Source organism: Marmota marmota, unplaced genomic scaffold (genome assembly GCF_001458135.2).
Source record: "Marmota marmota marmota unplaced genomic scaffold, marMar, whole genome shotgun sequence".
NCBI classification, from domain to species: domain Eukaryota; kingdom Metazoa; phylum Chordata; class Mammalia; order Rodentia; family Sciuridae; genus Marmota; species Marmota marmota.
The window spans coordinates 814,556-836,417 of NW_025999942.1; the positions used below are offsets into that span (position 1 = coordinate 814,556).

Here is a 21,862-nt window from a genome sequence, read left to right on the forward strand (position 1 = left end):
TTAGTCATCAAGTATTTTTAAAATGTGGTATGATACTAGAAGCTGACTTATTTCTTATATTTGTTCAGTAGATTTTTTTTTTTTTTTGCCTTCAAAATGTTGACTTAAGAAAATCATTTAGACTGTTTAAGGCTCTCCGCTTGGTCTTTGATTGCAACACACAAACACACACACACACATTGTATATGTCCTTTCTTGCTTTTCTGCACAGAACCCAGGTTTTTGTGCTTGCTAGGTAACCATCCAACCATACCCCTAATCCTGCAAATGTTTTTTTTCCCTATGGTTACTTTGAGACATTTATTAGAGGAGCAGAGTGGCTCTGTAGCATGAACACTGTGGTTTAGGGAATTTGTATGTGTTTTCTCTGTGTATGGCATACAGAAGATACTTCACACTGAGAAGATGCATAAGGCTGCATGCATATTATTATAATTTTATTTTCTTTCCCAGAGAAGAAATTTAGAGAAATATGTAAGTTGCCCACAGTTTCTCAGCTAATGGCATCAGCATCATCATTGTCATCATTACAGTCATACCTAACTCTCTATAGTCCAGCACAGCACTAGGCATTTATGTATATGATCTCAAACAATCTTCTTGATCACCCAGCCAGGTTTTCCTATTATCCTCATCTTATAGATGCAGAAATTTTTCTTGCTCAAGGTCACAGAAAAATGGAAGAGCAGGGAAAGGAACCCAGATAGCCGAACTCAGTGGGGGTGCACTCCTTGGAAGATCCCATCAAACCTCTGAACTTGACCTCTCTCAGTCAGAGACCAGTGGCTGTGACCTATATCCCACAGGGCCTCACTGGGCCACTACTCTCCTGATTTGAGCTTGCTTTGTGCTCTCAGGGCTGGTGCCTAACCCTTGGCATGGAGGGACATTCATAGACAGGTCAGGCCCCTATATCTCATAGGGATATTCCACATGGAGAAGAGGAGAGAGGGAGTGGATTACTCCAATGTGGCCATGTGCTGCGCCTCACCTTCCCTTTCCATTGAGAAGGCCTGGGAATCCCTGTGGTCAGGTGGAGTGCAACTGAACCCCACACAAATCCATGGACACCTGGGCTGTTTTCAGTGTTTCACAAGGTGTTCTTTTTTTTTTTTTTTTAAATATTTATTTATTTTTTAGTTCTTGGCGGACACAACATCTTTGTATGTGGTGCTGAGGCTCGAACCCGGGCCGCACTCATGCCAGGCGAGCGCGCTACCGATTGAGCCACATCTCCAGCCCCCAAGGTGTTCTTTTTTACCACATGCTTCCTTCTAAACTTTTCAGGGAGGGACAGGAAGCAGGGAGTGGGGTCTGGGATAAAGACATGACCTGTGCTCAATTAGAAGAGAGGGGAGGTGGGCTGGAAAAGGAAGCAGGATCTCTAGAGGCACAGGCTGGTCCGCAGACCCCTGGCGGAAGGCAGCCTGGGCTCTCTCGCTGGCAGCTGAATGGGTGCATTGCTAAAAAGAAGCCGAGGAGCTCTCCTAAGAGGTCCAAAATAAGTTGTGTGTGTGTGTGTGTGTGTGTGTGTGTGTTGGGGAGGGGGGTCAATCACAGCTCACTCTCTACTCCTCTGGGTCTGGGGGTGATGGGGGGTATGGCAATCTTAGACATGGGTCAGTCTTCATGGGAAAAGAAGAGATTCCTCCCGCCCAATTGTTATCATTACAATTATTACACCAAAAAGCAAAGCAATCCATATTGCTATCAGTGAAGGCAGTAATTGAACACTAATATCACTTCAATTTTTAAAAATTCTCTTTGGAGGCTGACAGAAGGATCTTCACCTTAGCAGGATTTTAGGTTTAAGGTTTTTGTCATTCAGGCAATTGATTGGGTTTGAGGGAATTCCCAACATTCAAGCTTGTATTTGCCTTGGGGCCAAATATGTGCACTTCCAAAGCACACCTTTGGCTGATTAGCACTACTTGGAGTTCCTGCAGCTTGCTGCCCTCCTGGCTCTACCCAGGTCCCCGTTGCCCTGTCTAGGATGACAGCATGTACTCACGTGAGACACATTGCTGGTTCACAGAGCCACCAAGGAAGAGGGTCGGGGGTGTCTTCCTGCCGAGCCTCTTTATCAGGCGGTCACGCTCATTCATTCTGCAGGGAAAGCAAACACAGTCAGGATCCAGGTCAGCTCAACACGTTTCCAAGGGAGTCGGTGAGGTGAATAACTTCAGGCTGTAAGATCAGACAGATTGACTGGGGTGGCAGAAAGCCTCCCACATCAAGGAAAAGGTTCAGTTTCCCAAGCTGCCCGGTTATTTACAGTAGATGCTATCTAGGCATGTTGAGTGCACTGCTCCCTCTTTTAAGTCCCGTTGGCCTCCAGAGCCTCCCTCCTCACTTAGGGGTGCTTACAAGTGCCCTTTTCATTCCAGGCAGAACCTGGAGTGATGTGTTTCCACAGTAAAGTCCTAACGCTTCACCCCCACCTGCACTCACCTTCCCTTTCTGAAGCCCAGGCATCTGCAGGAAGAGAACGCTCCCATGCCACAGGGCTCCAGGCAGAGGCGGCGGCTTCTTGCTGCATAGCCCCAATGCTTAGTTTGAACCACAATGAAAAATCTATATGAGTTTTCTTCTAAAAGTCACGAATTAGGAACTGTCCCTGCCATTCCTGAATATTCCCTCCAAGGTGCCACTGCTGTGAAGAAATATGGAACTTTCCCAGAGATTGGCTATTATTTACAGCAGCCTCAACCCAATACTGTGTTTCACTTTCCGGTATGTGGTCAACCACAATGGAAACATTTAAATGGAGAATTCCAGAAATAGACAATTCATAGGTTTCAAATTGGGTACATTCTGAGCACATCACTCATCTCCCTTCCTCTCACCATTTATATTATCTCACATCACAAGAAGGATGAATATAGTGCAGTAAGACTTTGAGAGGGAGCATGTTCATACAGCTTTGATGACAGTTTATAATTTTCACATACTTAGATGTGGTATGCAGTCTCCATATACCAAGGCCTGCAAATGTCAGGAGTGGGTCTGGCTGTGATAACTAGTTCAGAATTGGGGGTGCTGGGGCTAGAATCCAGGCTCTTGTGCATACTAAGCATGTGCTATACCACTGAGCCATACCCTTAGCCCATTACTTCAGACTTTAATGAAATAATAAAATCTCAAATATAAAGTGCCCTTATACTCCTCCCTGGTCCTATTCTTCTTGCTACTATAAGAAAATTTGGAAATACCCTTGCTGTCCATATTTTATTTGCACCATATATATGTATTTATAATTAATAGACAATTATAAAATATCCAAGTGGTATCATTTATATCATACTTGCTTTTTAGCATGCTTTTCTTTGCTCTTTTCTCTCCTTCCTTATTTACTTACTTATTTATTTTTTTGCCTACTGGTTTAGAGGCATTTTATTAATTTGAGTGATCACTCTTAGATTTTAAACTAACCTCCAATATTTGACAAAGTCAAAAGTCAGAAAATAATAACTGGCTTCTGGGATGGTACAAAGGCTTTAGAACATCCAATTCTGATTTTTCCTGACTGTCTGTGTTCAGCCCTGAAGCTAACTTAATTTGATTGACATTTTTTTCAAGTAATCTGTATTTTCCTCCTGGTCGCTTTTACGATGATTCTGTTTGTCTTTGATGTTCTGTGGTTTCAAACAACACTTAGTGTGACTAGGATAAGTTTCTTTTTATTTCCTGCTAAGCTCCTTGGGTCTTCAGATTTGTTTATCTTCATGAAAAAACTGAATTCTGCTTCCATTCTCTATTTTTTCTTGTCCTGAAGTTCCTAACACACACACACACACACACACACACACACACACACACACACAAAATGTGTTAGGTATGTGTACATGTACACACATATATAATTTTATTTTCCACATCGGTAAATTTCACCACGCTTTCCATTTCTTTACTCCTTTCAGCTTTTTCTAATCTACTTTGAAATTGTCCAATGTGCTTTAACTTCAATTACTTCATTTTTCATGCCTAAACTATATAAGTACAAAAAGAACAAATTGATAAATTAGACTTAATTAAAATTAAAATCTTCTAAAATGGGTGAAGTGATACACACTTGAAGTCCAGGTGCTTGGGAGACTGAGGTAGGAGGGTCACCTGAGCCCAGGAAATTGAGGTCAGCCTGGGCAATACAGTGAGGCCTGACCCTCAAAGAACAAATAAAAATTGAAATAAAAATAAAAACTTTTGATCTTCAAAGGAGATGATCAGCAAAGTGAAAAGATAACCACAAAAGGGGGAAAACGCAGATCTACTGATCATATTTGATTCAGTTCTCATATGCAGAATGTATAAGTAATTGCAACTCAACAGCAAAAAGATAAACAATCCAGAAAGAAAGAATATACAAAAAGATGGATAGACAGAATTAATAAATTGTTAATCCAGTGTAAAAATGGGCAAAAGATTTGAATAAACATTTATGCAAAGAAGATACACAATGGCCAATAAGTACTGAAAAAGATGCTCAACATCATTAATCACTAGGGAAATGAATGTCAAGACCATGGTGACCCAGCATTTCATACTTACTAAGAAGACTATAAAACACAACAAGCAAATAAAACCAAAAAAAATTTTTAAAATTGTTGAATATCTCAAAAACACACAAAAACTTAGGAATCATTCTAATCAAGGATCTACAATGAAAAATATAGAACACCCAAGAAAGAAAGAATACACAAGAAGATGGATAGACAGAATTAATATTGTCAAGATGGCCATACTACTAAAAGTAAAATACAGATTCAATGTAATTCAAAATACCAATGATGTTCTTTACAGAACTAAGAAAAAAAAACAGTTCTAAAATTCATTTGGAAGAGTAAAAGACCCAGAATAGCTGAAGCATTCATAAGCCCAAAAAGCAATGCTGAAGGCATCACAAAGCCTGACTTCAAATTATACAACAGAAGTATAGCAACAAAACCTGCATGGTACTGGCATAAAAGTAGATACATAGACCAATGGAACAGAATAGAAGACACAGAGACAAACCCATACAGATACAGTCATCCGATCCTTGACAAAGGGCCAAAAAAGATACATGGGGGAAAAGACAGCCTTTTGAAACAAATGATGCTGCTAAAACTGATTATCCTTATGTGGAAGGATGAAACCAAACTCTTATCTCTCTCTCACCTGCACAAAAATTAACCCAAAATGGATCAAAGATCTAAGAATTAGACCAGAAATTAGCAACTTCTAGAATAAAATGTAGGGTCAACATTCCAACATGTAGGCATAGGCACTGACTTTTTCAGTAGGACCCCTAAAGCTTAGAAAATAATGACATGAAATAATAAATCAGACGGCATCAAATTAAAAAGCTTCTGCACAGCAAAGGAAAAAAATAAGAATTTGAAGAGGGAACCTACAGAATGGGAGAAAATCTTCGCTAGCTACTATTTTGATAGAGGATTAATATCCAGAAAATGAAAAGAACTCAAAAAACTGAACACCAACCCCCTCCCAATTAACCCAAGTAATACATGGGCAAATGAACTAAATAGACGCTTCTCAAAAGAAGAAATACAAATGTCCAACATATATGTGAAAGAATGTTCAGTATCATTAGCAGTTAAGATTTCATCTCATTCCAGTCAAAATGGCATCCATCAAGAATACAAACAATAATAAATATTGGAGAGGATTTTGAGAAAAAGGAACACTTCTACATTTTTGTTGGGATTATAATTTAGTACAACCACTGTGGAAATCAGTATGCAGGTTCCTCAAAAGACAAGGCATGGAACCACCATATGACCCAGCTATTCCACTCCTCAGGGTATTTATCCTAAAGAATTAAAGTCATCATACTCTAGCAATACATGTATACTTATGTTTACAGCAGCACAATTCACAATAGCCAAACTGTGGAAGCAGCCTAGGTGTCCATAAACAGATGGAAGGTTAAAGAAAATGTGGTATATATACACAATGGAGTTTCATTCAGCCATAAAGAAAAATGAAATAATGCCATTTTCAGAAAAATGGATGGAACTTAACACCATTGTGTTAAGTGAAATAAGCCAATATTGAAGAGTCACATGTTTTCTCTCATGTGCTAGAGGGGGAGAAAAGGAAAGGATGGTGTGAGGGGGATCTCATGAAAATTAAAGGAGGATCAGTAGAGCAGAGGAAACAGATGGGGGATGAAGGGGGGCGGGGAAAGGGGAAACACTGGAGAACGACATAGGCCAAATGACATTGTCACATTGTGTGCATGTACAAATGTGTAACAACAAATCCCACCACTATGTACAACTATAATGTGCTAATTAAAAAATATGGGGGAAATTTTTTAAATTGTTGAAAAGGATGTGGAAAAGCTGGAACCCTCTCACATCACTGGGACTATAAAATGGTGCAGCCCTTGCTTCTCAAAAGGTTAAATACAAAATTCTCATACTATCCAAAAGTTCAGCTCCTGAATAAATCCCCAAAATGATAAAAAGGGACTCTGATGGATACTTTTATACCATATTCATAGCAGCATTATTCACAGGAGTCAAAAAAGTGGAAACAACTCAAATGCCCATCAATTGATCAATGCTGACAATGATGCTATCTTTATAGTTTATCTCTCCAGTGGTGGGAGCTGTGGGAATTAGAGTGCTTTTGAAAACATTTTTTTCTATGCTGGCATAAGCAGATGTGCTAGCTGGGATCTACCATATTCATAGAAGCATTATTCACAGGAGTCAAAAAACATGGAAACAACTCAAATACCCATCAACTGATCAATGTATAAACAAAATATGGCCTACCCATACCATGGAATATTAATCAGTCATATGAAGGAATTCAGTAGATACATACTGCATCATGAATAAGTTTTGAAAGCATTATAACCAACCCCAAAGGCCATACATAATTATATGAAATGTTCAGAAAGGGCAAATATGTAGACGGAAAGCAGACTGGTGGTTGCCAGAGGCTGCAGAGCAGAGAGTAGGTGGAGAGAGAGGGGAGAAACTGCTTAAAGATTATGGAGTTCCCTTTTGGGGAAATGAAAATGTTCTGAAACTAGACAGTAGGGATAGTTTTACAACACTGTGAATGTACTAAATGCCATTGAACTGTACACTTTAAAAATGATATACTTTATGTTATGTGAATTTTCCCACAATTTTAAAAAAATTCAATTAAAAAGAAAGGAGAAGGTAAGTTTAGGTAAATTTCCTCCCACCACCTGAACTGCTGACAATGATGCCATCCTCATAGTTTATTTCTCTAGTGGTGGGAGCTGCTGGAATTAAAGTGCTTTTGAAAACATTTTTTCCTACGCTGGCATAAGCAGGTATGCTAGCTGGGATCTACCGACGTGAAAAGGTGTTAGGTAAACACAAATTCACCAGAGGTACATGCAGTCTTGGTGCCTCCCCAATAATGATGGTGAAACCTAATCTAACACAAGTCCTTATAAACAGGCTCTTTTTAGAAGCTGACATACCCTAGAGAAGGTGTTATATTCCTGTCCTGAAAAATGAGCAGTCTCAGGAAGGAGCAGAGAGCTGAGAAGGGTTATGTTGGGGAAAAATAAACTCTTACGTCCACATTTCTGTTAGGAAGCTATTCCTGCAAAACTCACACATGCCTAACTGCCGAAGAGCAGGAGGGTGGAGATCTAGCCAGAGTTTTAGATGTCAGCAGTTCCTACAGCTGATAGGAATCACAGCACACACTGCAGCAAAATCACAACCAAATAAGTATTTTTAGAAATTCATTTTAAAATTAGTTACTGGGTAGTTTTGAAAACATAGATGTGGACTGGGGGTGTTGCTCAGTGGTATAGTGTTTGCGTCAAATATATAAGGTCCTGTGTTTGATCCCTTGCATAATAAAATAAAATAACTGCAACAAAGCATAGATGTGACCAGACCCTCAAGAACAAAGCTTGCCCAAATTTCCCTTGCTTTAGTTTAAGGCAAAACATCTACCAGTCCTTGAGGATGCTGAAATTCTAAACTGCTTTTAAGGATCCTTACAGAATGACATTTCGTAGCCTCAACTGGTAACTTGTTTCCTCATAACAATTTGAACATTAGGAAATGAGAACCTTTTGGACTCAAGGATATCCTGGACCTCTCCAGGCCTCTATAGAATCAAAAGCCTTCCCTTAGTTAAACACATTTACGTAATGGGGGAATAACAAAAATAACGCAAATAGGCTTTCCAGCCTAAGATTCTAATAAGGCAAGGGTTATATCTATTTAAATACCCTGGAGCTAGGAGCCCTTCAGAAATTCCATTCTAATAGATGATAGAAATTATTCTCCTTCCCTCTTTCTGCCAATCCATATACATCCCATTTTTAAAACCTGACTTCCCGACTTTTCATTTGTTCAGCATTTATGCAGCCCCTACTGTGTGTGAGACCCAGCATGGGAAACAGAGTTACCCAAGATACAGTCTCAGACCTCATGTGGCTCAGTTTCTGAGGAACCTTGCTATGTAGATAAATATCATGATGAAAGGTGATGCATGCCCTCGTAGAGATTATGTCAGGCTCAACAGTTGTGGAATGGAGCAAAGAACTCAAAGAAAGTTCTGGAAGGCTTCCAGAGGAATTAACTTTGAAGCTACATCTTGAAAAATGCATGGATCAGTTCATTGCTGGAGGAAGAACAGGTTTTGTGGGAACGAGTCCAGTTTCAGAGGCCTTCGAGTGGCCTCGGAGGCATTCAGGAGCCCATGGGACAATGGCATCTGAGTTGGGCATGTCATGTTGGGACTGCTGAACTTGCAGACAGCCATGAAGAGCAAGCAGAGAGAGGAGGAGGTACCATGCCACCTGATTCCCGAGAAACACCAACATACCATCTGTTTGCTCAGCTACGGGGCTCATTCTCTCAGCCTGGACAGAAGTCCTACGCTCTCTCAGCATTTTTCACAACACCTACCTGGGGCTGAGAACAGCAGACATGGTTAAATATGTAAAAATTGCATTGTGGTGCTTCATATTTACTGATTTGTGCTGTGACTCCTTATGCTCTTCTGATGGGTGTCCACAGCACAATGCCATCATCTTTGTGTCTGTCCTCGGTGCCCAGCACTGAGCTGACACAGCTGACCTAAGTGGCTAAGATAAATTCTTCTGTATTATTTTTTAAAAATGACAGAGGGGAGAAGACTTCATTCCAAACTTAGAAGATACCTTGAGTGTCTGCCTTTGTAGAGCTAGAACACTAACTTTCTTAAGAATTTAGATTACATAGACCAGTCAGGGGCCAGCATGGTTGAGGACACAAAAAGGGTTCAAGGTAAACTCACCTTCATATAAATCCCATTCCAAAAACAACAACAACAACAAACAAAACAAAACAAACAAACAACAACAACAAAAAAAAAAAACACAGTCCTTCCTGGACTACCAGAATTGGGATCAGGATATGAGTACAGCGTTGTTTTCCTTCAAAGTTAAGGATTTGGACAACAGGGAAAGGAGGATGATTTGGGATGTTGGAAGTAATTTCACTCTTTTACAGTGTAGTTTGGGTGATTTTCTGTCAAGAAAAAAAAAAGTTTATCCAAGAAGTTGTACCAAATGCTTAGGCAAAAAATCTGCAAGGGGAAATAACAGATTTGCAGCCTCAAAATAGATGGTATCTCTCCGCAGTGGCCTCTGGTCAGAGCTCAGAACAGCCTGTGAAGCCCAACAAAAAAGGGACACTCACAAACTTTCAAAGCAAAACAGACACATGCAATCCTTTTCTATTGTGTCTAATAGCTGAAATGGTAACTTAAATAAACCAGTGAGGCTGGGAAGAAAGTTTAAAAAGAAATATAAACTACCACTTGCAATCACACTGTCCTTTTGCCTTAAACATCAACCTAGGTAAAACTGATAAAAATGACTATTATAAATTAAGTGCTATCTTATCATCTACCATTGATTTGGAAAAGTAACAAAGCCCAAATCTAAAAATTCCCACCCAGAAAGGCTTCTGCGTCCATAAAGATGGAAGAGACATACTCTTCCTACTCTTTCAGCTGACAACCCTGGACATTTTATGTAAAACACACAAGAAGCTGTGATAAAAATGTTTCAATAAGCAATTATGGACACACTTAAAACAAATAAAGAAAATAAGTAATAAATGCAGGGACTTGTAATTTTCAAGCATTATAAGACTCAACATTGTAAATATATTAATTCTCCCCCAAATTAATCTAGTTTAGGCTTACTGCAATTGCTATTAAAACCCCAGAAACATTTTTATAGCTATAGATGAGATTTATCCTTAAAAAATATGGAAAGGCAAAGGAATAATTAGTAAAACCATTCTGGAAAAGAATAGTACAATGGAGGAATCAGTCTATCTGATTTAAAGACTTATTATATTACTATAGCATTAGTGGAGGAATAAACACATAGGTTAATGGAAAGAAATAAAGAATCCAGAAACAGACACAAACATTCCCATCTAAATTTTTTTTTTGTTTGTTTTTCTCTTCTTTTTTCAGTGCTAGGGATTGAACCCAAGGCCTTATGCAAGCTTAGCAAATAATCTACCATTAAGCTATACCCCAGCCCTTTGTCTAATTTTTGACAAAAAAGCAAAATAATTCAAAGGAAGAAAACTTTTCAACAAATGAAACTACAAGAAATTTACACATATAGGCAAAAAAACTAAACAATCAATAACAAAAAAATCTGTAAGTCTCATATCTTATGCAAATGTTAACATGGATCACAGAATTGAAAATAAAATATAAAACTACAGAACTTTTAAGGAAGAAAAATAACAGAATATTTTTGTGATCTAACGTTATATAATGAGCTCTTAGACTTAACACCAGAAGCAAAACTCATAAAGAAATATGGATAATTTGGACTTCACTAAAATTAGAAACTTTTCTTTTGAGAAAGATCCTATTGTGAGGTCAAAAAGGACAAGCTATAGGGTGGTAGAAAACATTTGTAAATCACATATATGACAGAGGACTAATATCTAATCAATATCTATATCTAGATATATAAAGACTCTTGAAACTCAACACAATACAAAATAAAGATTCCAGTTAGAAAATGATTAAATGACATGAGGAGACATTTTGCCAGAGAGAAAAAAAAAGAAAAAAAATATATATCAAAAAAACACATGAAAAGATGTTCAATATCATGAGCCCTTAGGGAAATGTAAATTAAAATCACAATGTGAGATCACTAACCACTTGTTTTAAAAATTAACAACAGAATGCTAGCAAGAAACTGGTTCACTCCTATATCACCAGTGGGAATATAACATGGTATAGCCACTCTAAAAAGCGCTTGTCAATTTCTTTGAAATCAAATATACTACAACCTTGTGAAAATGTTAAAAACCATTGAATGATACATTTTAAGATGGTGAAGTTTGTGTTAAAATTATACCTCAAAAAAAAAGAAAAAAAAAAACAGATAAACTAGAGCTAATACATAGCTCAAATTGCCAACCCACAGAATCATGAACTAATTAGATGGTTGTTATTAAAAATAAAAATTATGTAACTACCAGCTAACGTAATCTTGGACAGCTAATGTAATCTTGGATATCTATTTCAGAGAAATTAGACAATGTTTTCTCAAAAATATGTAAACAAGTATTTATAAGAGCTTTATAATAGCCCCAAACCAGAAACTCAAACATCTTTCACCAGGTGACTGGTTGAACAACGTGTATTAAATCCACAGCACGGAACACTACTCTGTAGTAAAGAGGGAAGAAATTAGCAATTTATTTAACAACATGGGTGAAGCTCTGGAGAATAATGCTGAGTGAAAAAAGTCACTCAAAAAGGTTATATATTATATGATTCCATTCATATACCATCCTTGAAATGACAAAATTATAAAAATAGAGAAGAGATTAATGGTTGCCTGGAATTAAGGAGATAGTTATGAAAGAACAATCTGAGGGGATCCTTTTGGTGTTGGAAATGTGTTTGCCTGGTGTATTAGTCATTTTTCTGTTGCTGTGACAAAATGCCTGAGAAAAACAATTTAAAATGTAGAACAATTTATTTTGGCTCACGGTTTCAGAGGTTTCAGTCCATGGTTGCTTGGACCCATGGCCTTGGACCTGTGATCAGATGGAACATCATGGTGGGGATTGTGAGGCAAAGCAAAACTACTCCACTCATGGCAACCAGGAAGCAGAGCGCTAGCTTCTATAACAAAGACCCTCCTCCTAAACCCATTAAGCTATGAATCCATAAACAGATTAATCCATTCATGAGATCAGAGCCTTCACATCCAGTCAATTCCCAGAACTCCTACCTATGAACACTGCTGCAATAAATGAGATTTGGGGGCACATTTAAGATCCAGATTATGGACTGTGGATTCAGCGGTAGAGTGCTTGCCTAGTTTATGGGAAGTCCTGGGTTCAATCCCCAGAACCACCACACGAAGGCTTAAGAAAAAAAAAAAGAAAAGAAAGAAGAAAAAAATCCAAACCATAACACATGGTGACTGTATCAATGTCAATTTCCTGGTTGTGATATTGGACTATAATTTCCAAGATGTTATCATGGGGGGGCAGGGGGAATGGGTCAAGGATCCATGAAATTTCTCTGTATTATTTCTTCTAACTTGATGTGAAGCTACAATTATCTCCAAATAAAAAGTTTAAAAATCCCCACTTGTTTTTATGCATTTCTTTCTTATGCATTTTAGTTTCTCTACAGTGACACCCACCCCCTTTCTAAGCAGTGCTGAGGAATGCTGTTTTGCCAAGCTCTGTTTAAAGGGGTGGGAGACAGTCACCTACCTACTTATCCTGTAGGCACACTACCTGAGGGACAGGCCACCATCCCAGCGGAGCCATTCTGACCTCATTAGCTGAGCAGCCAAAGGAGAGTTTGAATGACAGCCCCGGCACATATGGAAACCATTACCTCATTCCACGACTTGCAGCGAGGTAGTGAGGCTTCTCTCAAATAAGCTGTAGCTCTACCGTACAGTTGGCAAGCCCAAGAAGAGGTCAGCTTGGAGTCATGGGCTGCTAGGAACAGATAAATTAGCAGGGCACCTGGCTGACCCAGAAAGGCCTTGGGCAAAATGCTGTGTGGTGGGTGGAAGAGGCCTGGGAGGAATGGGTGACTGAGGAACGGTCTAGGCTCTGTTCATTTACCAATAGGGAAACTTGGGAGAAAGGACAACACAAAACAATACTGTGGTGAAACACTATGAAGCTTCATAGGCTGAAGGTTCTTTTAAAACTCTATGTCTAAAGATAGGACCATGCCACTTAACTGCTCAAAATCACACAATCATAAATGCAAAGACTCCAGTTTTTGCTCAAATTTCCACCTCTTCTTTCCTTCCCTGTCTCTGCTCTAGCCATGTAGCCTTTCCTGAAAATCCTGAAACTCTCAATGTTTTCCCACACCAGGGCCTTTGCACTTGCTTTCTGCCTGGAATGTTCTTTTCACTGACATGGCTCTCTTCTTCCATTCACTCAGACCACCCTCCTCTGTAACTTCCCCTCTCTGTACTCATACCTGGCTTTGTTTTCTGTATCACATTTTCTACTACATACTTTGAATTTATTGCTATGTTCCCCAATTAAAAAAAATAATTCTATAGGGCATGGATTTTTTGTTTGGTTTGGTTTTTACAGTTAACATCTCCAGCACCAGAAACAGTACCCGGCATATAGAAGGTGTTCAAGAACCGCTTGTTGGGCTGGAAATGCGGTACAGCTTAGCATGTGGAAGGTCCTGGGTTTGATCTTCAGGATCAAGATTTGGGTTTCATCCCCAGCACAGCAGAGGTAAGTGACAACTATTTATTGAAAGGATGAAGGAAAAAATGTAGACTGGGCCAAAGCACAAAAGCAAGCAAAGACAATGGTGGAAAACACAAGGCCACAAGGCCCTCCATCTTTCTCCTGAAATCACAACCTTGATTCACCTTTCTCCTGCAGAAGGTCGGAAGGAGCTGGCCTGCTGACCTTCTAAGATCAAGTCTATGGGAACCTCTTTTTAAATACAGGGAATTCCTGGGGCCATAGGATGGTCAAGTTTTCTGAATAGTCACTTCTCAGACCTGCAAACAATGAGTTGGAGGGAGACTCCCCCCACCTTCCTGATTTTAGCCTAGATCCAAAGTTCGCCCTTCCCCAAACATGAGAACAATGGCCTCCTTTAAGTGGAAGGAGGCAAGAAAAGAACTCCGAAAGGTGGGAAGGGTTTTTATAAAAAGGCAGAGATAACCTTTGAAATGAAAGATGGTCACAGATAAGAGGAGGAGAAATCCTATCTCCTATCTTATTCAGAAAGATTGCAAGTTCCAGGCCAGCAAGGTAGCAAGAGTCTCTGTCAAAGTAAAAAGGTTATAGTGGTAGAGTAAGTACCCCAGGTTCAATCCCTAAGAGTGCAAAGAATAAGTGAAATAAAATAAAATAAGAGGAGGAGAGAACGAGTACAAGGAAGCAGAGGGAAAGCTGGAGGTATAGCTCAAAGACAGAAAATGCAGGCTCTGGGTTCCATCCTCAGCATCAATAAATACATAGATAGATAGATAGATAGATAGATAGATGAAAAGGAAAATAAAGAGGGATATGTCAGTCAAACACTTCGGACAGCCTCTCAAGAGACACTGGGCCAAAAAACAATAATACAATTTCCTGAGGGTGCACCTGACAACTTTCTCATGTCAAACACTGAAAATAAGAACATGAATTAACAAAGAACCTACTATGGAAAGGTAGAGATCTGGCATAAGAACTTAGCAGTATTTTTTTTTTTTCAATGCTGGGGAACAAACCTAGGGCTTTAAGTATGTTAGACAAATACTGTACCACTGAGCTACACTCCCAGCCCTATTTTTTTTTTTTGATCAAATAGATTCTTTGAAGTGAACCTGCCCTTATTTGAAAAAACAAACAAACAAACAAAAAAAAAAACAAATTTGCTTCTTGGGGCTTAAGAAGATTTGGATCATGTATGAAACTGTTGATCACTCACTCAACACTATCACCTTAAAATAGCAAATTTTGTTGGACTGTTAAGCTGCAAATTAATTGCAATATGAATAACTTTCTGCATATGTCTCTCTGCTTTTCCTAGCACTCCCTTCGATGCACACAGGGTCTAGGGCTGGACAGTAAACACCTGATTTTACAAATTCAAAATAAGCATCCCAACAAACAGAATAAATCAAAGCTGGCCTCAAGGACCTCCTGACTCAATTGTTGAAGTAATTAAAAAAAGATGAGCTTCACCATCAATTAACCTCCTAAACACTAATTAAAGATAATGAGGGTTCAAGGTGCTTGGCACAGCCTGACCTGCGTGTCCTGCCAGAGTTCACAAACAGGCTGACAAGCCCTCCAAGACTCACAAAGAGGAAAGGGATTGCAAGACTCACAAAGAGGAAAGGATCGGTGGATGCTTCATGCCATTTTCCTGGGAGAACACACAGCCCAATTGACAGGGAATACAATAAACTGTCTGCATAAGAATTCCAGACAGGCCATTTTGCAGATCTCAGCTGAAGGAATCTGTCTTATAGGACTTCAGACCACGGGCGAGCCACTCTAGTTCAGCTTAGCCCATGGAGAGAGCCAGAGGACTTTGAGAAATTGTCTAACTCTTTGTGTTCTTGAGCTGCCAGAAGTCCTTTCTGGAATAAGGTAAATAAGCCATCATGAAGGATGAATGAATTGGAGATACGGTGCACTCCGGAGTCGGGCTGCGCCACAGCACACACACATCTGGAAGCGCTGTTATGTCATCCATCTCCCACTTCAGCTCAGGTGCAGGAGGCAGTATGTGCAACGCAGCCCTAGGTTGACACAGAAAAAGCCATGCAGAAAGCAATTTGTGTGCAGCTGAGCTTCCCTTGCTTTTTAATGAATGTATTCCAACCAGGATGTAGTGCGGACATACACATTCCCATGTGTCGTAATTACAGCAGAAGGGAGGCTGAGCTGAATGAATAAAAAAGCACATGGCTGCCACTTTCGTCACTCGCAGTTCAAGGCCTTTTAACAGCTCCCCTTGCAGGTGCTGGCACCTAGCGTCATCACATCTGAGCCTTGTGACCGCCACCAGCTGAGGGAGACACCCCTAACCAGGCACAGCTCCATGCTCACTAGCTCGAGTGTGTCAGCTGGGCCCTTCACAGTCACCAATCTGTGCCAGGTCTGCCTTAACTGGTTGAGCTGCTTTGTAGTGAGAGCTAAAATTTCATTTTCTGTAATCCTGGACACGGGTGGATACTTTTATGACTTGGTTCCCTGTAGTTAGAGTTCAGTTAAATATCTGAAAACTTCCCTTGAAACCTTAAAAAATGTCTGCATCATCAAAAACAAAAACAAACAAACAAAAAAAGAACAGATAGTGTTTAATTGAAGGTGTGAAGGTCTGAACAGTGGGTTCAAACTGGCAACGGTGAAAAAGCAAGCACAATGCAATTTTTCAGGTGAGGTCACACCTGTGGAACAGTTCTAAGTGGACCAAACAGGATCCCAGTACATTGTCTGTCACCATCAATTTCAGCTGTGTTGCTATTGAGATTGAAGGTAAATGGACAGGAAAAATAAGCATTGCATTGTCTGGTGTCTTCTGCAGGTTGTCCAGACCAAGAACCATGCCTATAGTTAAGTCACAGTGAGCTAAGGAACGCAATCCCAACCCTGTGTGCCTGGCAGTTGTATGTGGGTGTGGCAATATCTAGCATCCTTTCTAGGCCTTGTGTCTGAAAGAAAAACGGCTTCAAAAAGGTGACTTTGCCAGAGACTTCTTTCATTGCTTTTATTTATTTTTTGGTACAGGATTGAATCTAGGGATGCTCAACCATTGAGCCACATCCCCTGCCCTTTTTATTTTTTTATTTTGAGATAGGGCCTTGCTAAGTTGCTGAGTCTGGCTTTGAACTTGTGATCCTCCTGCCTCAGCATCCTGAGTCACTGGGATATACCACTGCACCTGGTGTTTTATTGCTTCTAAATCAGGGTTTACTTAAAACTGATGGGCATGTGTATAGACAGTGCTGAAGGGCTTTATTAGAAGGGAAGAACTCGGCCTTTCTCCCAGTGAAACAATTGCTGAACCTACCTGCCCAGGATTTCTGGCAAACCTTTTCCTTTACATTTCAATTGTCCATATTATTGCTTGTTCATATTTTCCAGTTGGGAGAAGAGTTTTTATTGAAAAGCCTCACCTCATCCCCAAGAAGAGAGGCTGTCCCAACAGGTCTAGCCACATTACCTTACTCTTGGTACCTTCCCAGTCTGGGGAAAGACTCATGGCAACCAAGGAAGGGATGGTGTTGTAGAAGACAAGGGGAAAAAATAACAAGATTCAGGGCACAGGAGAGGAGAAGAACATATCCCTTTCCTTCCCCAATGGAAAAAAGGCCTTTCAGCTATGAATTTTTTTTTGGTGGGGGGTGGAGGGACTGGGACTTGAACTCAGGGGTACCCGACCACTGAATCACATCCCAGTCCTATTTTGTATTTTATTTAGAGACAGGGTCTTGCTGAGTTGCTTAACCTCACTTTTGCTGAGGCTGGCTTTGAACTCACCATCCTCCTGCCTCAGCCTCCCGAGCCACTGGGATTACAGGCGTGTGCCATGGAGACTGGCTTCAGCTATGAAATCTTTAAAAAGAATGAATTGAACATTTGAAATCGGTCATTCATATATCATTATTTGGCTTCTCTCTAGATCATCCATAAAATTATGAAATAAGAGCTTAAAACCACAACTTACCTTCAGAGTCTGAATAATAAATTTTCTGAATGAACAAACAGTCCTGGAGAGTGCTGAAATCTAGGAGTAAGGTACATTCTGCTTCTAAGATAAAGAAGGATTCTTACACACTAAAGCCTTGGGGAAAAGTGGAAAGATGGAAAGAGGCTGGTGGGTCTTTGATGGGGATCCATCAGCCATGATGGCCCTCCAACAGGATGTTCAAATAAAATGAGGTAGGTACTTCTCACATCTTGAAGGTCAGTTTGATGTGGGGTCTCTGTTACTTGCAACTGAGAGCATTACTGACACAAAAGCAATTCCAAAATAATTAAGAGTCACTGGTCCAAAGAGTGTATGTATGCTCAAGGGAAAGAGCAGGAAGAATGAAGGGAAAGGTTAAGGGATAGAAAAAGTTGGAACTTAGCTATTTTTTCTTGATCTTCTGACCTTGAGATATACTTAATGATTATTTTAAGGGTACTTAAAATTTTTTTTAATTGTTAATGAACACAATACCCTTATTTAATTTATTTAATTTCATTATTTTTTAATGTGGTGCTAAGGATTGAACCCCATGCCCCACATGTGCTAGGCAAGAGCTCTACCACTGAGCTACAACCCTAGCCCTTCAGGGTACTTTTGTAGATACAATTCATAAAAGTAATCTTGCTTTTATTATCTTTTCCATTCTTGGAACCAGTATACATTATTTTTTTAAAATGAACAGTTACTCATTAAGTCTTGTATGATAACTTATATTTCCTAGACTCTCCATGTTATTAACACCTACACCCCACAAAGTGCCCAAATATAGTATACGGTCAGCCCAGAGAGGCCACCTTCTACATTTGCACATTTGGTTGCTTAGTACTTATGTACAAGGCAGTTAGTAAGCTACAATTTTCTTCTTAAAAGTGTGTGAAGCCACTGTAAGAAAACCTTTCTGTAACCTAAATTGCTCTTAGAGAGGAGTGACTCTCAGATACAATGTGTGTGTCTTAACACAACCCTGCTTGGGAGAGGAATCTTAGTGACATGTAACTTTCTTGTCACATGGTCAAACTGTAGAGACTTGATGAAGGAAAGGCCAAGTGATTCTTCTGAATACTCATAAGACCTCATTCTTTGGTTATTTCTTATAAGCAAAACTTCTAATGACTCCTTGTGGTTTATAGAATAAATCCCCAACTTCATCACAAGTCATGAGTTTGCTGTCACCTATGTATCCATCCTAACTTCTTTCCATGTTTCTGGATTGTCAACCCTATCATACTGAAGCCCTATCGCCGTTCCCAGACAACTCATCATGTCTACTGAGTCATTCTCTGCAGCTGGGATCTCCCTCCTCTGCCTCACTACCTCCTTAGAACTTCTGATTTTTTCCCTGGACTCTCTTGAAAGTCTATTATGCTCTTAAAACACTTTTCACATTCCATTTCCATTCTCCATCTATTCATCTACTGCCACTGCCGTACTCCTTTTCTACTTTTTCGTTGTCCAGATCAATGCTCGATGGCATATTCTAAAGGATGGACACATGCACCTGTCTGGATTAGCATCACTATAAAGGATGACAACAGGGGCCGGGGCAGTAGCTCAGAGGCAGGGTACTAGCCTAGCATGTAGAAGGCCCTGAGTCTTATCCCCAGCACCACTACATAAATAAAGTAAGCAACTACCAAGAAGGAACCCTGTGCAGAACATCCTCAAAAACTGTACTATTACAATTCTGAGGAATAGAAATAGAACTCACCAAGTTTCTGTAAGAGAAATCTAATTTTAGAATGCAACTTTCTACAATAGGAATTGTCCCACTTATAGGAAAATCATAATGTTACTTGTCCAGTAAGTGTTAGGGGGCAAACATTTTTAAGGATTAAGATGTACATGGGTAATGGTTTATAGAGGAAAAAATAATTAAGGGAGGGTTATGGCTTGTGTTGCTCCCAAGTGTGTGGACAAAGTTTTGGCAGAACAAATGATAAATTTTACTGCTAACTCAGGTCTTCCTTTTGCTACTCTTTCATTTCCATTTATTGTTCTTGTTAATGTTAAAAGTAGATGAGAAAGGCTGCTGAAGATGTGTCTGTTGCTAGGAATGTGAAAATATTTTCTGCTCATACATGTAAGCAGCACAGAAAATCAAAATGGACAGACAGAAGGTACATCCCAGAGCCTGTGCAATGTTGCTAATGATGTCATATAAGTTGGATATGTTCCAACAAGGCTAAATAAGAACAAAAGTCAGAAGTTGTGAAACCTACACATGGTATAAGCTGCTGTACTCAAGAAACAAATGCAAAGAACAAAGCAGTGATACAAACTATGAAGTAACCCTGATGGAATGGTGTGGTTATGTCCTTTGAGAATATTACATAAGAGACAAAAAAAAGTCACACTATATGGAAAAATAAGAACTAAGGATCTGAAGTGTATACATGAGGGTGTCTGCTGGGACTAATGGAAGAGCCCCCTGAAGATCCTTAACAAATTTCTCAATTTGGAATTGGACAATGTACTTTGTAGATGGTTCTCTGCAAAAGAGCACAGATACAAACCCATCATCTTGGAGGATATAAGTATATTTTCATTTCCAAATACTGAAGAAACCAAAGTGAAAACCTTGAGGAATGGCAGAAATGCTGTGTTCAGCTGGTTGCATTTTAACTGCAAGGTTTATTGGTGTAAGAAACCAAGATCAAAATGTGGCAGAAATGTGTGACTGCAGAATTTCTCTGGGATATCAAATAAAAGCTTATTTGGATTTTATTCTGAAGAGTGCTTGTGTCCCAGATGCTCCAGGATACAGAATATCTGCAGATGTTTGGTCATTGAACATAAGCAATTTGACCTGCAAAATGGCAGCATGCTTGGGCGGAATCCAGCCCCCACAGCTCTTTGCTTTTGAGTGGTTTGGTGCCTGTTGTCTTCTGCAGCATGTGAAAGGCACTGCGCATGAATTGGGAACATGCAAAAGGGCTTTGTCTCCAGGCTGTGACAACTCAGACAATCCTTCGATTTTCAACAGATTTGTGAGGATGGTGAAAAGATGATAGCTTAGACAATGAGCCCAAAGTTCCATATGACAAAAGTGTTTTCAGCAAGTTCCTGTCCACAGCTCTTTCTTAAAAGCAAATGCTTTTTGAATAGGTGGGACAAGAAGAGGGATACAAAAGGTCTGGGTGACAGATCACTGCTTTAATAAACAAAACATTCTAAAATACCCTGAATATCCAAAATTTCTTCTATCTAAACTCTCTCTCTCATGAGCTGGGAGGAATTAAAATTTTGGATTCCACTAGTAATGGAAAGTATATATTTATCAGTAAATTCAATGAGCACATGTAATACTCTTGTTTAAGTTATACATTTTAAATCCCCCAAACTTATTCATTTTATGATCCTAAATTAAATGTACTAATAATATTAAAATAACCAAATGTATTTTACTCTCTTTAAAATGTGTATTTTTATTAAAGACTTCAAATTTTTTAAGGAATTTATCCCTGTGAATTTTGTGACTAGTTGAAATACAGTTAATACATGCTCTTGGAGTTATAGTACCATTTATTATTCCTTCTACAACTAATTTTTAAATTATATTTTGTGTATATATAAAAGATATTTAGCTAAAATAAGAACATATATATGTTTCACATAATACATATCGAATCTTAATATAATGAAAACCACAAACATTTTCAAGTTAACTTGCTTTGATAAGGGTATCAGTTTAAAGTTCTTGTTTTTTATCTGACAAATAGATTAGAAAGGTTGTAATTATAGGCTACCGTTTCTCAAAAATTCTTAAGTGCACACTCATATAAAATAAAACTGGCAACTGGCCTGTTCTGCTCAAAGGGCATTATTTGGCCCATGTTCTTGTCTAGGTAAGTGAGTTGTACCACCAGAACCAATTATCACATGATGCTATTTCTGAGAGTGTTAGCACTTACACAAACGGTTGATTGTTTCTTTATGATAAGAGGTTTAAGCAGCTGTTAGATACAGTCAAGAAGGAAATGAGAAATAGTCTGAGGTTACAAGGTGGACTATGACAACAATTAAAATTGGCAACTAACCTTCATATATCAGGGCTTTTCTCAATTTTGCCCAGAAGAAAACAGAAGTAAACAGAAGTAAGATAACCTATCTT

The 21,862-nt window shown here is 39.2% G+C and overlaps 1 protein-coding gene across 1 annotated transcript in view; it reads right to left on the bottom strand.

Moving 5' to 3' along the window:
* The window catches only part of LOC107153194 (phospholipid-transporting ATPase IB), a 532,593-nt gene that overhangs the window by 11,460 nt on the left and 499,271 nt on the right, over positions 1-21,862 (bottom strand). The window contains exon 36 of the mRNA XM_048801263.1: positions 2,012-2,106. Coding sequence (XP_048657220.1) covers positions 2,012-2,106 — 95 coding nt within the window. The remainder of the gene's footprint in view (positions 1-2,011; positions 2,107-21,862) is intronic.